Source organism: Panulirus ornatus, chromosome 26 (assembly GCF_036320965.1).
Source record: "Panulirus ornatus isolate Po-2019 chromosome 26, ASM3632096v1, whole genome shotgun sequence".
NCBI lineage: Eukaryota > Metazoa > Arthropoda > Malacostraca > Decapoda > Palinuridae > Panulirus > Panulirus ornatus.
This window is the reverse complement of record NC_092249.1, coordinates 7,930,135-7,945,671: the sequence shown is the minus strand read 5'-3', so window position 1 is coordinate 7,945,671 and position 15,537 is coordinate 7,930,135. Positions and strand designations below refer to the sequence as shown.

General features: G+C 41.2%; 3 protein-coding genes across 7 annotated transcripts in view; 1 reads left to right on the top strand and 2 right to left on the bottom strand.

Moving 5' to 3' along the window:
• LOC139757444 (uncharacterized) overlaps positions 1 to 15,537 on the bottom strand; it is a 979,032-nt gene that overhangs the window by 571,191 nt on the left and 392,304 nt on the right. For all 5 annotated transcript variants that reach the window (XM_071677964.1, XM_071677968.1, XM_071677965.1 and 2 more), the window contains exon 16: positions 4,425 to 4,607. In XM_071677964.1, coding sequence (XP_071534065.1) covers positions 4,425 to 4,481 — 57 coding nt within the window. In that variant the 5' untranslated portion in view covers positions 4,482 to 4,607. The remainder of the gene's footprint in view (positions 1 to 4,424; positions 4,608 to 15,537) is intronic.
• Positions 4,751 to 6,083, top strand: LOC139757445 (uncharacterized). Its single transcript, XM_071677969.1, has 6 exons — positions 4,751 to 4,850; positions 4,956 to 5,003; positions 5,082 to 5,156; positions 5,254 to 5,415; positions 5,511 to 5,642; positions 5,862 to 6,083. Exons 2-6 carry the CDS (start codon positions 4,956 to 4,958, stop codon positions 5,961 to 5,963), a joined length of 519 nt encoding a protein of 172 aa, XP_071534070.1. The 5' UTR covers positions 4,751 to 4,850; the 3' UTR covers positions 5,964 to 6,083.
• On the bottom strand, positions 7,696 to 9,866 carry LOC139757443 (uncharacterized). The gene is made up of 5 exons (XM_071677962.1): positions 9,778 to 9,866; positions 9,167 to 9,235; positions 8,318 to 9,058; positions 8,040 to 8,230; positions 7,696 to 7,908 (listed from the first exon to the last, which is right to left on the bottom strand). The coding sequence occupies exons 2-5, from the start codon at positions 9,233 to 9,235 to the stop codon at positions 7,797 to 7,799; spliced, it is 1,113 nt and encodes a 370-aa protein (XP_071534063.1). The 5' UTR covers positions 9,778 to 9,866; the 3' UTR covers positions 7,696 to 7,796.

Sequence of the window (15,537 nt, the reverse complement as noted above, 5' to 3'; positions counted from 1 at the left end):
GTTTTTGAAAAAAAAAGATTGCCCGATGCTCTGGCCTCTCATTAGAGCCATTTCATATCGTGATATATCGGTCACTTGCGACATTTCGCGTCAGTTTCCATGAAAGTTATAGATTTCATGTTTTGATGTAATTAACTATGAAATTGCAGTAGGTATAATCATCAGATGTCATCTGCGTTTATCAACCCTTCTGAGGCGAGCCGTATTAAATTTCGAAATCATTCGGACCCAATCATGAAGATACTTTTTTCCATTTTACCATGTGTTCTGAAAATACGTCGTAGTCCAGTAGGTGTGGCGAAGGTTGTTGATTAAGCATTTATCCTTGTGTACTAGAAATGAGACTCGTGAATATTGCTAGAGGCTCCACCATGCGTGCCGAATACTGGAGAAGTGACAGAATTCAAACTTGAATAGTTAAAGGGAACTTAGTGTAGGTAGAGCATCTTCTCCATGCATTGTGAACCAGCTCGCTTCCCTCTCATGCAATGTGAACCAGCTTACATTCTTCCTCCAATACGAACCAGTTCACTTCTCTCTCTTCATGGAGTACGAACCAGTTAACTTTCCACTCTTCATGGAGTACGAACCAATTAACTTCCCTCTCTCCATGGAGTAAGAACCAGCTCACTTCCTCCTCTTCATGGAGTACGAACCAATTAACTTCCCTCTCTTCATTGAGTAAGAACCAGCTCACTTCCCTCTTTTCATGGAGTAAGAACCAGCTCGCTTCCCTCTTTTCATGGTATACAAACCAATTAACTTCCCACTCTATATGGAGTACGACCCAGCACACTTCCCTCTCCCCTGCAATATGAACGAGGAGCGAGGAGTGAGTCGTGTGGGTGAGGCAACATGAACAGACTAAGGCTGCGATGGAAGGAGGAAGAGGAAGAGGGATTAAGGCGAAGAACCAGCTCACTTCCCTCTCTTCATGGAGTAAGAACCAGCTCACTTCCTCCTCTTCATGGAGTACGAACCAATTAACTTCCCTCTCTTCATTGAGTAAGAACCAGCTCACTTCCCTCTTTTCATGGAGTAAGAACCAGCTCACTTCCCTCTTTTCATGGTATACAAACCAATTAACTTCCCACTCTATATGGAGTACGACCCAGCACACTTCCCTCTCCCCTGCAATATGAACGAGGAGCGAGGAGTGAGTCGTGTGGGTGAGGCAACATGAACAGACTAAGGCTGCGATGGAAGGAGGGAGAGGAAGAGGGATTAAGGTGAAGAGATGTGATCTGTCGAGAGAGTGCAAGCACGATCACTTGGGCCCACTTTGCCTGACCCATTAGCGCCTAGGGTTCGACAGGGGCTCACTTTCCTTCCCTCATGCAACACACACACACATATATATATATATATATATATATATATATATATATATATGGACCTGAGAGGTGTAGCGATTAGCATTGCCGACCGTGGCTTATTCACGAGCCAATCGAGGTCTAGTGCATAGGTTCGAATCTTGCTTCCGACCGTCGGTCCACAGTCAACCCAGCTGTTCATCCTCCTCCCCTAGAGGTTGCTCAATAAAAAAGGTACCTGGCTTCGGCTAGGGCCATGAAAATCATATACCCTAGCGTAAGCTAAGTATCCAAGATGAACAGCTAGGTTGACTGCGAATTGACACTCGCCTTCCTGTTATATCCCGGTTGCTATCGTAATAAGCCTGGTTGGGTTTAGTGGTCTGTTCCTGTTCGTATTTTTAGGTATTGCTTAACACGGACAACGTACACTTTTCTTTTTTTTTTGTTAACTGAGACGGCATGGGCAACTGAGTCCTCATTCATGCCACCCCAGTACCACACACACACACACACACACACAAACACACACATCCCAGTCAAAGTCAAAGAGGAGGGGAGGATTTCCAGCCCCCAACTCCTTCCCTTTTAAGTCGCCTTTTACGACAGGCAGTTAATACGTGGGAAGTATGCTTTCTCCCCTATCCCAGGGATCGGGGCCTGAACATGCAGGAGGGTGAAAGGAGGGCAAGGAATAGAGTGAATTGGAGCGATGTGGTATACCGGGGTTGACGTGCTGTCAGTGGATTGAAGCAAGGCATGTGAAGCGTCTGGGGTAAACCATGGAAAGCTGTGTAGGTATGTATATTTGCGTGTGTGGACGTATGTATATACATGTGTATGGGGGGGGGGGGCATTTCTTTCGTCTGTTTCCTTGCGCTACCTCGCAAACGCGGGAGACAGCGACAAAGTATAATAAAAAAAAAAAAATATATATATATATATATATATATATATATACATATATATATATATATATATATATATATATATACTGCAAGTATGCAGTCTGTTGTGGATGAGAAGGCTTGGGAAGTGAGTCAGTTGTTGTTCGTTGATGATACGGCGCTGGTGGCTGATTCCGGTGAGAAACTGCAGAAGCTAGTGACTGAGTTTGGTAAAGTTTGTGAAAGAAGAAAGATGAGAGTAAATGTGAATAAGAGCAAGGTTATTAGGTACAGTAGGGTTGAGGTTCAAATCAAGTGGGAGGTAAGGTTGGATGAAGAGAGAGACTGGAGGAAGTGAAGTGCTTTAGATATCTGGGAGTGGATTTGGCATCGGATGGAACCATGGAAGCGGAAGTGAGTCTCGGGGTGGGGAGGGGGGCGAAAGTTCTGGGAGCCTTGCAAATTGTGTGGAAGGCGAGAACATTATCTCGGAAAGCAAAAATGAGTATGTTTGAAGAAACAGTTGTTACAACAATGTTATATGATTGCGGGGGGGGGGGGGGTATATGTGTTGGAAATGAGATGTTTGAGGACAATATGTGGTGTGAGGTGGTTTGATCTAGTAAGTAATGAAAGGGTAAGAGAGATGTGTGGTAATAAAAAGAGTGTGGTTGAAAGAGCAGAAGAGGGTGTATTGAAATGGTTTGGTCACATGGAGAGAATGAGAGAAGAAAGACTGACAAAGAGGATATATGTGTCAGAGGTGGAGGGAACGAGGAGAAGTGGGAGACCAAATTGGAGGTGGAAGGATGGAGTGCATGAGCGAGGTAGCATCAGAACAGATGACTGAGCCTTAAGGATAAAAGATCCTCATTTAGCTCTTTCCTCTGTTCCTTCACTAAGAAAGTAATACAGGAGAGATTTCCAGCCCCCCAATCCTTCCCCTTAGTTGCCTTCTGTGACCCACAAGAGATCTAAGGGCAGAGTTCTCTTTTCCATATTTCTAGGTGTGTGTATATATATCTTTTCTTTCATACATATTCGTCATTTCCCGTGTCAGCAAGGTAGTGTTAAGAACAGAGGACTGAACCTTAGAGGGAATATCTTCACTTGACCCCCTTATCTGTTCCTTCTTTCGGAAAATCAAAACATGGGAGGGGAGGATATGAGTGGGGAGGATATTAAGTGTTGCTGGACTTCGCCTACTCAAAGCTAAATCGCCGGTGAATAGTAAGCTTTAGTGAGGAGCAGTACAGTCTCATTAAAGAACTTATCTTTCCAAAGGAGTTCACATTTCCCTAATACTTGAAGTAGCACAGCCTTGAGCTGCAGTAGTCTGGGGAAAGGGAAAAGGGAAGAAAGAATTCTACCTGCATATTCCCTGCGTGTCAAAAAAAAGCAACCAAGACGGGAAGAAGCAAGGTACTTGAAATCCTCTCCTCCTGCATTACTTCATGAGGCTCCTGGAGTGCTCGGGAAGCCAGCCACATTGACTGGTTGGGACCACAGGTCATAGAGGGTAATAATGTTGCAAGTGCATCTATTGTCTGTCTTGGACAATCGCATGTTTACCAAATGGCGTCCTAGCTTCGTCACTTCGATGTATGTCAACTGACTAATATTTCTCTCATGTGTCTCCCCTGACGATGTGATTATCACACGACAGTGCACTTGGGAACTTATCGTGTTTCATTTTCCCCGTGGACTCATAGGAATATCTTGATCACGCGCAAAATTGAGATCCTTTTCACTCTATTCCTTGCCCGCCTTTCACCTTCACATCTGGAATAAACCATGGAAAGTTTTGTGGGGCCTGGATGTGGAAAGGAAGCTGTGGTTTTGGTGCATTTTACATGACAGCTAGAGACTGAGTGTAAACGAATGTGGCCTTTGTTGTCTTTTCCTAGCGATACCTCGCGAGCGTGCGGTGGAGGGGGAGGGGGGGAGGGTCATTTCATGTGTGGGGGGGATGGCGACGGGAATGAATAAAGGAAGCAAGTATGAATTATGTACATGTTTATATATGTATGTGTCTGTGTATGTATATATATATGTATACGTTGAAATGCATAAATATGCATATGTGCGTGTGTGGACGTGTATGTATGTACATGTGTATGTGGGTGGGTTGGGCCATTCTTTCGTCTGTTTCCTTGCGCTACCTCGCTAACAGGAGAGACAGCGACAAGCATAAAAAATAAAATGAAATATAATATTTACGTACTTGAAAATGTATTGCTTCTGGTAACATCAACGTTACCCCAGAAGCTGCGAAGATCATACATCCTCACATACATAGGTAACAACTTGTCTTTGGATGGTCGAAGCACTGTTGACGTATGGCCACTGAGCTCCGTTATCCTCTTAATTTGGTTCTGTCAGAAAAAACTTCCTCCTGAATCGTTTCCTGTAATAGAAAATATAATGTCAATGCCCACGGCCACTGTAAAGTGATGGCATTTATATATGGAATTCTTGACAAAGTGAAAATTAGACGAAGATATTAAACGAAACCGAAGTCAGTGATATGTTTGTCATTCGGATAGGTTTCCCGCCAAACGTTACCCTTAAATTGCTGGGCTGTGAAGGATTTTTCTATCAGTCACAACGTTCGTGCCCTCGAGAGTGGACGTAATTCGATTTGTTCGCAGTAAGTGTTCTGAGATTCATAAATGTTTGGTGTTTTTGGTGTTATAGATTTGTTAAAATTAATTATAATTTGAAGTGAACATAAATTTTAATTTTTTTCCCTTAGATGGCTGGACTTCAATTATTCTTCGTTCTTCTAGCAACACTGACCCAGGTATGTTAAGATTTGATAGGTGTAATTATTAAAATTTATGCATTGATTCATTAAACTTAATGCTTTAATATTTGACAGGTTTTTGGTCAGGGATATGAGCGCCACTACGCACCAATATACAAGGAGGTCTCTCCGGTTACACGAACACTAACTGTAAGTGACTTCAATTTTATCTTTTTGGTTTCACAGTAAAAAAATCATTTACTTTAAGTTAAAAATAAATTTCGTAATTCAACTACGAAACTTTCAGGAGACGGTAACCCACACACTGCGAGAAACCACTACAACAGATGTGTGGATAACAGACCACACCATCAAAGAATGTGTGGTGACGGACTATACCACAGCATGGAGTTACCTCCCTGAAGAAGGCGACACCCGATACTCCGTCATCACCATTACCTCCACTCCAGTAACAATATAATTACCATTTCTCTAAGTCTTCTATATACTGCTATACCACAATACTAAACTCGCACTTTCCTCAACCTTCATTTATAATTCCAGGTTGTCATCGTAACTGCTACAACTAATTACAACCCAGTGAAGACCTTTGTCTCCATCTTCACTGAATTCTCAACTACAACGGAAACCATTGACCTGGTTCAAAGCTTAACGCACATCGACGTAGTTCACCAGGTATGTCTTCTATTATTCATAACTTTTACATATAAATCACAAACCTAAAACATGTGAAGTAATCTACCAATCACTTCACATAACAAATACGTGTATTCTTTATATCTGCCATATACAACGTAAATTAAATTATTCTTCATATTGGCCATATACAACATAAATTAAATCAATTTTTTTATACTTATAAGTACGTATAACCCAAATTACTTTCTCCTTCAGATCCACACAGTGCCAGTCGTAACAACCCAAGAACTAGTTCAACAAATCACCTCAACAACCACTTACATCACCACTACAACCATCACTTCAAACTACTACTAAAAAAAAACTCTTCAAATATTAGCTTAATCTATGTAGATTAACCATGAAATATAATTTAACTTAATATATTACAAACATTGCATACTTAAACCGATTAAAATAAAATTTCGGCATACCTACTTTCATTCATAACTAACCTCAACAACAATACAATGCTTTATGACAAATACTTTCAAATGCAGAAACATATTTTGATATTACAAAATATATACTACAATCCTTTAGAACCTATATTAAAAAGTTACTTCATACATACTATATTTACCTTGCAAGATACATTTTGTACATCTTCAACACTTTCTCCACTTCCTTGGAAGTTTTCACTAATGGTTTGTTACCAGACATATCTCGGTTTCGAAATAAGTGCATGATCAAACTAATTAGATTAGTCTCGTAACTTCAATCCAATGGTTCAAATATTCAATACATGACTAGACATTCATAATTGTACGTTACATTCAGCCTAGGGTGTAATTAAGACTGCTGCACCATTGAGATTACGAGACGTGTAGGTTTGCATAACAAAACATTATATAGTGTAGCGCGATGGACTGCAATACAACACTTTAAACTGGACAACTCGTCGTACTGAAAGTCCGTTGTAAAATTTCACAATTGATTATACCCATGTGCGCACGTGTATATATGTTGTATTTCCATCTTCAATTTTCTTTATACAGCTAGTCAAGATTTAACCTATTGAACTGTGTAAATAATTTTAAATGTTCACCGTCAGCTATATCTCTTATTACTATAAGAATTACTAGACGTCGTAAAAAAAAGCGTAAGCCTCGTCAGGAGAAGTCCCATAATGTAGTCAACAGCCATAGTACGGTCAGTCATCCATACAGCTGTAATAATCGTATGTTGGAGTGTGGGCTACAACGTCGACATGTCAGGAGTCGTGTACAGTGTCGTCTATTAAAAGGAATACGTAGTTTATAATTGGTTTCCGTATATATTTTCAAATTCGCTATTTTCTACGTTAGCGAGGTAGCGGTAAGAACAGAACATCATTAGAGAATATCCTCACTTGGACCCCTTTGTTCCTTTCATTAAAGTAAAAATGGGAGGGTTTTTTTTTTTCAGCCCCCCGCTACCTTCCCTTTCAGTCGCCTACGACACTCAGGGAATACGTGGGATGTATTCTTCCCCGTTCTAGATGTATACAACGAGACAAGCTTCCGTGGACAACTTCAGGAAGACAATATGCTAACGAGAACTTGTAGCGAAGATTATGTAATGTCAAAGACCATTAAGTGATGCACAGTGTAGATTATCCACGAATGATTAATACGAGCATTCAGATTAATTGCAACACTCCTTGAACAGTGTTGAAACCCAAGAGGATTAGACTGGTGTATGATAGACATTTAAGAATTCGAATTGCAATTTAGTTGCACGAAAACGTTTGGCTTTCAGTATTTTGTCATTTCAGATGACGTATTAGTTCGAGTAATTTTCTTTTTGTATTTCAAGTTTAGGAGACTACAAAGTTTTAAATTAAAGTAATTACAAAGGGTTTTACTTTTAAAGTGTATATGGAGACACTTTTGAATAGTGACAGGTGTGTCGTATTGTCAAGAAATACGATTATTATAGGTTTATAATCCAAAGCATTGGAGTTTTGAATTATAAAAGTAGTGGCTTTATTAGGCCAAGATGAAAGGTGGACAAGAATAAACCCATAAAAAAAAACGCAATGCAAGGGTTTAAGTATTTAAAGGAAATATTTCAGGCTGTTAAATAATTTAATAAATTAAATGGTGTACATGGGATAGTGTATTACGACGCTGCTTTAGATGCTGGGGTCAAGACGTTTATACAAGACATTCAATATACACCAGCTTGGCCATAGACTGCGTTAGTGACTGTGTGGTAATCTGTCACTGTCGTTCTCTGGGTGTGGATGATGGTGCGAACCATAGTGGCTGCATAGGTCGATCTGTTGGGAAAGATAAGTGATTAAACGTTTCTTCTTTAGAAATAAAGACGAGCTTTAGAAATAAATCTATAAATTTCAAGCGAGCAGAATTTTGTATAAACATTGTACGATAGGGTTATGGTAATACTTACGCCTGTGTGACCGTTGTGGTATATGTAGTCTGTCTGATGATGTACGAGGTGTGGGTGATGGTGACGTAGTCCACAGCGACTTCAGTCTTTATTATGTAGTCATGTTTGGTGCAGGTGACTGTCAGGGAAGTTGGACGGATGACCACGCTGGTTTGTAAGGCTATTCGATCGTCCACAGGTGTAATTATGGGCTGCACGGGAGAAGCGGTTACAATAAGAATTCATGGCAAATTATTAAATATCTATCGCCAAGAAAATTAAAAGAAAATATTTATTACCTGTCGTGATGTAACAGTTGTGGTCCTCAAGACGAGGTCGGTCAAGGTGACGGGCACACTATGGAAGGCCAGGTCCGTCGCGGTCACGAAGCGGTCGATGGTGACGGTGTTAGTGACGGTGGGTGTGGCTGGTGCTTCTATGATCCTGGTGGGTCCTTGACCAGGGCCGAAAGTACCGCCGGCGTTGAATCCCGACCCGGTGATAGCACCAGCTTGGCCGAAGGAAAAACCAGGGTCTCCCACACCGAATGAACCGATGCCAGATTGAATGGTACCGATGATGGAGCCTCCAAGATTAACACCGCCTACAGCAGGTTGAGGAAATGTAACGTCGGAGCCTCCAAGGTTAACACCGGCAAGAGGAGCCTGACCAAATGTGGCAATAGAGTTTTGAATATTAAGACCGCGAATGGGAGCTTGACCAAATTGAGCATTAGAGCCTTGAAGATTAAGACCGCCAGCAGAAGCTTGACCAAATGTAATACCAGAGCTTGCAGCATTAGTTTTGTCTTGACCGAGTGCAAAATCGGTAACAGGGCGAGAGCCAGCAAAGGCAAATGAGCCAAAGTTATCATGGCTATGTAGAAGGTGGTCAGTACCATCAGTGTTTTGGTTTGCGAAAGATGTTCCTATGGTGTTAAAGGTATCGAGATGGTTGTTATCGAAAATTATTCGTCCTGTTTGGCTTGTATCAGATATGGTGTTTATTGGAGAGTTTCCCGACTGTGAGTTTAGGATATACTGGAATGGTATAAAAATACGGTATTAGAAATATGGATGTAATAGGATTTTGAATGGTTGAGTTTTATTATATTTGAAATATGAAATAAAGTGAAATATCGGACTAACCTGAGCTGTAGCACTTTGTAACGTTGCTATTAAAAAACTTGCAAGGAAGAGTTTTATGTAGCTGAACATCTGGAAATGTGTAATTAGTAAAATTGTTAATTATAATTTGTAGTTTTAAAATAATGGAGGGAATGAATGGAGATTTTTGTGTTTATGTGTAATTCCAGATTACCGAAATTATATACGAAATTTGTCGAGTTTTGGCGAAATAAGAATAGCTTATGTAAATGTAAAGCTATGGGAATTCGCACCAATGTAAAAATATCTTAACAGTCATTTAGTTTTCCCAGAAAAAAATAGTATTGAAAGATTAGATGCAAAATAAAGTATTTATAGACACTGGCAATTCTCCAGGGGACAATACATATTCATGTCTCAAATCATAGATTAGTTCATTAATCCACTAATCCACAAGGTTATGAAAAAAAGTTTAAATTCGTATATATATATATATATCAAGATTCTATTAAGTTACACTCAAACTTTAGTCAAGATTCTTTAATAAATACCTAGAAACTCGAAAACATTAATGCATCGCAAAAGTCAAATTCAATCCTCTAAACGAATCAAAATCCTTAAAATAAAACCAAAACCTCACAACCTAACAATACCTTGATTAGAATTTGCTATCGACGTTACCCTAGCACTGACCGACGCTGGACTAATCTACAAGGCTCTAGCCGTCCACCACGTGACCTTCCCTCCACCACTAGCACGACGCCCTCGCCACCTGTGCAGAGCGCCCCCTACAATGGACAAACCTCCAATTATCGTTATCACATCTGGCAACCACATCCAAAACTCGTCCCTTACCTTCATCCACATTTGTGTCTGACGTTGAAAACATCAATTCTAAAGAGATTTATTCGTATTTCATTGTAAAATAAGGTACTTTAAACAAAATTGTCCACATAAACCCAAAATTGTCAATATATATATATATATATATATATATATATAATATATATATATATATATATATATATATACACACACATAACACGTCGCCAAACAGCCTCGTTAGACTGCCAGTTACCCCACTAGGGTACTTGTATAACAGTCAGGCTCTGGCTACACTTAGGGTTTGTTATCGACTCCTGTGTCAAGAACATGATTAAATGGATCGAAATCGGTTTCAGGAAACAGATGAAAGCATTCTCAGCTTCTTTGTTTTGGAACAGAGAATAAGTTCCGCAACCCAGCTACATCAATTCCATCGCTTCTCAGTAAATCTTTACGTGTATAACATATATGTCACAGATCACCTTCTATTGTCTATCAGTAGCAGAATGTATTGCACGTTGGATCCCCAGATCCACCGAAACTATTGTACACAGTTGCAATTCAGGGGAGAAAAGGGGACGATTACGGTTCACCAGTGAAAAGCAATAAACATGATAGACGTAGAGTAATATTCTCCTGAGACTATTGAACCCAGAGACATCCCAGGAATATAAAGATTATGACAGGGATAGAGTGCCATCTCAACAAAGATATGCGAATGAAAAGGCGTCTCATCACCTGACAGTTTCCGCTCTACCTCGCCGTGCTCTGCTCTTTAGAAGGAAATCGATGACTGCTGGTCGAATGGGGTCCTTCGTGAACGCCTTACAGCCCACACGCTCTTTACAGACACGTTGTGAATGCATGACAAGAATAAACATTCTCCAATTACGCATATATATATTCATATATAGTGCATATGAACGTGCACTTTCACAAAACGCATTAACACCTTTCAACAGTCAGGGATCAAAACCAGGACCTTTGCGTGGATATATATATATATATATATATATATATATATATATATATATATATAGAAAGATAGATAGATAGATGGATAGATTCCCTTTTTAATGATTTTTAGTAATCATGCCAAGAGTATTAGTGAGTGACCAAGTTTCTAGGAGGAATTACACTCTACGTATTAGTCTAATCTTTCTGGTCTCAATACCTTATCACCATCGGGTTCAACTCCTTTACGTGTGGAGAAATCCTCCACGTCCATAAATCTTTACGCTGTTCAGGCTCCTGGTCCTTGGCTTCCTACGTATTCGCATACTATGATTCATCTTTATCCTACTCATCAACGGTGTGGGAGGACAGGAGCGAAGGGTAACGTACTCATTCTTAATTTCGGTAGTCATAAAGTCGTTATTTCCCTGGACGCTGTTTGTGGGTTGTTGCTGCTACGACACGTCCTCAAAACCGGTATATAGTATCGAACGCCGTCACGCAATAGGCGCCCACCACACCACCGAAGCCGCTGAATGCAACCAGTGGTGAAGCGTCGTTTGACTGACCACTGGCGAGAGCTCTGACCACTGGTGGCAGGTCGTGCCACTCGCGAAAAGATCCTGTCACTAGGGAGGGCTCTGGCCACTGGGGATTGGCCCAGACACCAGCTCAGGACTTTGCCACTAGTGTAAGGCCTTACCACTAGCGAGAGAACCGACCACTAGCAAGACCACTAGCTTACAAACCTCTCCGTTAAGCGGGAGGACACAGCTCTCTTGTGAGGGAGATGAACGCCACTTCCACTGTGCCATGCATTCAAAACTAACAAGCTTTCGTTGCTCCGGATCTGTGCAGAGATCCATAGATGGGAAAAAAAGACAAAAAAAAAATACCAAATCCTTTATATATTGTCCTGATGAAAAGCCTTTATTTTTCAGCCAGGTCTGCATGAGAGCATGCGCTGAGCTGTGACATTTTGACTTGCCATCCTTCCTCCAAATATCAGCGAGTGTATACATGACTTCACTGCCTCGTCTGTTGGTTGATTCATAAACAAAATGAGCGTAGGTTGGGGATTCAAGGGAGTCGAACCCTACTGATGGGGTTCGTGGTCAAGGCCAATTGCACTTGGCCTCGCCATTTTCAGCAAATGGTCGACTTCCATAGAGCACATTAATACCAGCCAGGACTCGAACCCAGGATCTTTGCGTGGTATATGCTCTGTGTGTGTGTGTGTGTGTGTGTGTGGTTAACATCACTGGCGGAGGACATACGTACAAGTGACACGTGTTATGGCCACTTACAATTACATTTGGGACCGAGACGAAGCACTGAACTAGCACCAGATTTGGTCATATATATATATATATATATATATATATATATATATATATATATATATATATATATATATATATATATATACATACCCTAGATCAAGCCAGGTTTTCTATCTAATCGACTGGCCTACAGTGGAGTATGAATAGCTAGGTGGACTGCAGGCCGACTACCGCGACCAGGATTTAAACGTACGCGAGTTCGACCTCAGGGGAACCGTAGATGCGTCACGGTCACAACGCTGACCACTGCACCACGGAAGTTCATATATGCTCATGTAGCTCCGTGGTGTAACGGTTAGCATTCCTGACCATGACGCATTCACGGGCCCGCCCAAGGGTTGAGCATAGGTTCGAACCCCGGGTGCGACAGTCTGTCCACACTCAACCCACCTGATCATCCTCTTCTTGGAGTTGGTCGAGGAATTGGATACCTGGCTTTAATCAGACCTAGGTTATCGGAGTTGTCATTCACGTTATAAAACAAATTCTTTTCTTCCTCCACCAAGTATAATAATTTTGACAATTCTGTATAATCCCTCGTTCTCCAACATATTCCCGAGTTATATAATGTTACACAACAGTCCTGTATACTTTCCTTTTCTTTCCTTTTATTTCCCCGTCATCTAAACCGTCGTTTTTGAAGCTTACTATGAAGCCACGAAACCCACTCATGCTCTTGACGGAACCCTTTCAAGCTTTTCTAAAACGCTGAGCGTTCCGTGGAACCCAGCTTGTAAACCTCTAAGTCACCCCTCTTATATCAAGGGTCAAAGGTTATCAAATCCATATCATTTTATCGGTAATTCTAATCTATATTAAAAAACGATTAAGTTCAGCAGTATTTTATTCTCATATATAGGGGTAATGTATCACTGATTAGCTCAAGGGTTCTTAACCTGTGGTAATTGATCTACGAGATAAGAATAGATATAGATATAGACATAGGTAAATACATAAATAAATTCTATTATCAGTTCTATCTCTAGTCAGGGGTTTCGGTGAAATATTTGTCCTTGATTGTGATTTCAAACCAGATATGATTTTGGATACCAGCTGAAGGCGGTCTGCCGACACAGCGAGGGTGTCCCTCCATTGGCCCTTATGTGCAAGAAGGTTTAGAACCTCTGGATTAGATCAAAAGTCAAATGAAGATCTTGTCTACATATTCCAATACTCTACATCGTGCCAGTAAAGGGATTAAGATGACAGTGCATTGCTCTCCTACGGTCTGGCTCCAGTTAGCTAACGTTCAAGCCTAGGGCGAATTTTCTGTGTCATTAACGTCCTTCGATGCGAAACGTTGAAATGACAGCCAAAAAAAAAAAAAAAAAAAAAAGGGAGTCGTATTCCGGGAGCTAACAGAACCATCATTCAACACTCATCCAAGACCCGATTAAAGCCCTTGTCTTGAGGTGAGAGGTCCTTGCAAGACCCTTCGTGTCATCTGGTTCTGAAGGTCCTGACAGATCAGGTACTTGGCGTGTTCGATGAAATGACACGACGTGTGATTACAGAGGTAAGGGATTTATGACTAACATATAACACTGGGCGAATATCTTTGTGTCGACGCTTTTGCTCGAACAGTGGCATATGTGAGAGATGGTCTTCATTTGGGCCTCAGTTGCCTGCGGCGTCACAGTTAACAACAAAATTAGCATGTAATCTAGTTCCTCGTTTCCTTTACTGAACATCTGCCACATATTCTCTGACCCTCATTAGCCATTATGAGTTCGAACACAGACCGTCTTTAGTTTGTCCTCGCAAATCAGATTTTTTTTTTTTTTAACGTTGAAGGCTTCAGCCACGGGGGAAAGACCATGTCAAGGCCAGGCCTTAGTTGAAATATAGAGAGGATTATGAAAAAAAAAAAACATGGAAAATTATTTATGAATTGTGGAGGAAATGAAAAATCTGTCACTCAGAACGCGACAGGTCATAGTTATTGGGAAATAACATGAGAAGATAGAGAATTCCAATGCTTTTAGATATAGGGAAAGAGACAGGTATCAAAAAGGCCCACCCTCGAGTTGCCAACGGCCACACAGTAAGCATGTGACGCTGCAGCTGGCCGAGTATTGCATGGTCTACCTAGTGATGGGGGGGTACACAGGCAACCAGCTCTCGGGTGCAAATTAGTGACGCGTCTCATACTTCCCCAACCCACTGGCCTCACAACGACCTACATATCTGCGTTGCTCCAAATATAGCAACACTGCACCATCGGCGACCCTGAACGCGCTCGCTTGTTGTCGAATACACCCCACTTACGACTCTCCCGTCCAGGAGTGACCCTGATATTTACACACTTACCTCAAAATTTAATAGAAATGAAGATAATCCGTCACTTTGTACCATTTACAAACTGACTTCGGGTTCCGTTATACACATTTCCCAGGCACAAAACTGCACAGAGGGACGTGTTGCTGCTGTCACTGTCATTTACATGAGCCACCTCAGCAATGTTCCTCTTCTGGAAGCTGGGCGTGTTATTGCCAAGAATTCCCTTGATTTATGCAGCAGTAAACGATATCTATGTGTCTGTGAGGGCGCGCCGCTCTCTGTGTACTTGTTGTTCGGAAGAGCTGTGCGGCAAAGCATAAGGCACAGAGGTCTTTTTTCTCTTTTGAAGAATCCATTTGAACAACAGAACACTGGTTCTTTTAGCTATTCTTTCGTGTTTTTCTTTTGTTGTTATTTGTTATGTCTTTTTAGGTTTTCTTTACCCGTTCGTCTTCGCTTCCGTCCTTTTTCTGTCTCATTTTCTTTCTATATTTCTGTTTTTGTTCTCTCTCTCTCTCTCTCTCTCTCTCTCTCTCTCTCTCTCTCTCTCTCTCTCTCTCTCTCTCTCTCTCTCTCTCTCTTCTCACTTCCTTTTTTTCTTTTGTCTATATGTGTCTCTTCTTCTTCTCTCTCTCTCTCTCTCTCTCTCTCTCTCTCTCTCTCTCTCTCTCTCTCTCTCTCTCTCTCTCTCTCTCTCTCTCTCTCACCGTGGCTCTAATTCCAAGCAGCTTAGTCACGTCACTTAACATTCCACCTGTGGAATGATGGTTGTGGCTACCCCCCACCACGACTCCCTTGACTCGCTCTGGGGCCGAGAATTTATCAAAGAAAATTATATTTTCTTTTTTTTTTTCGACATGAGACGAGGCTAGGCTACCGCTATGGCTGCAATTCGTCTGCAGTTTCCTGTAATATACTGAAAAAATTACCAGGACGAAATGACGAACTGACAAACAGCTGAGCTGTGAAACACTAACATGAATCTTAGGAGACGAACAAATGCCATGAATT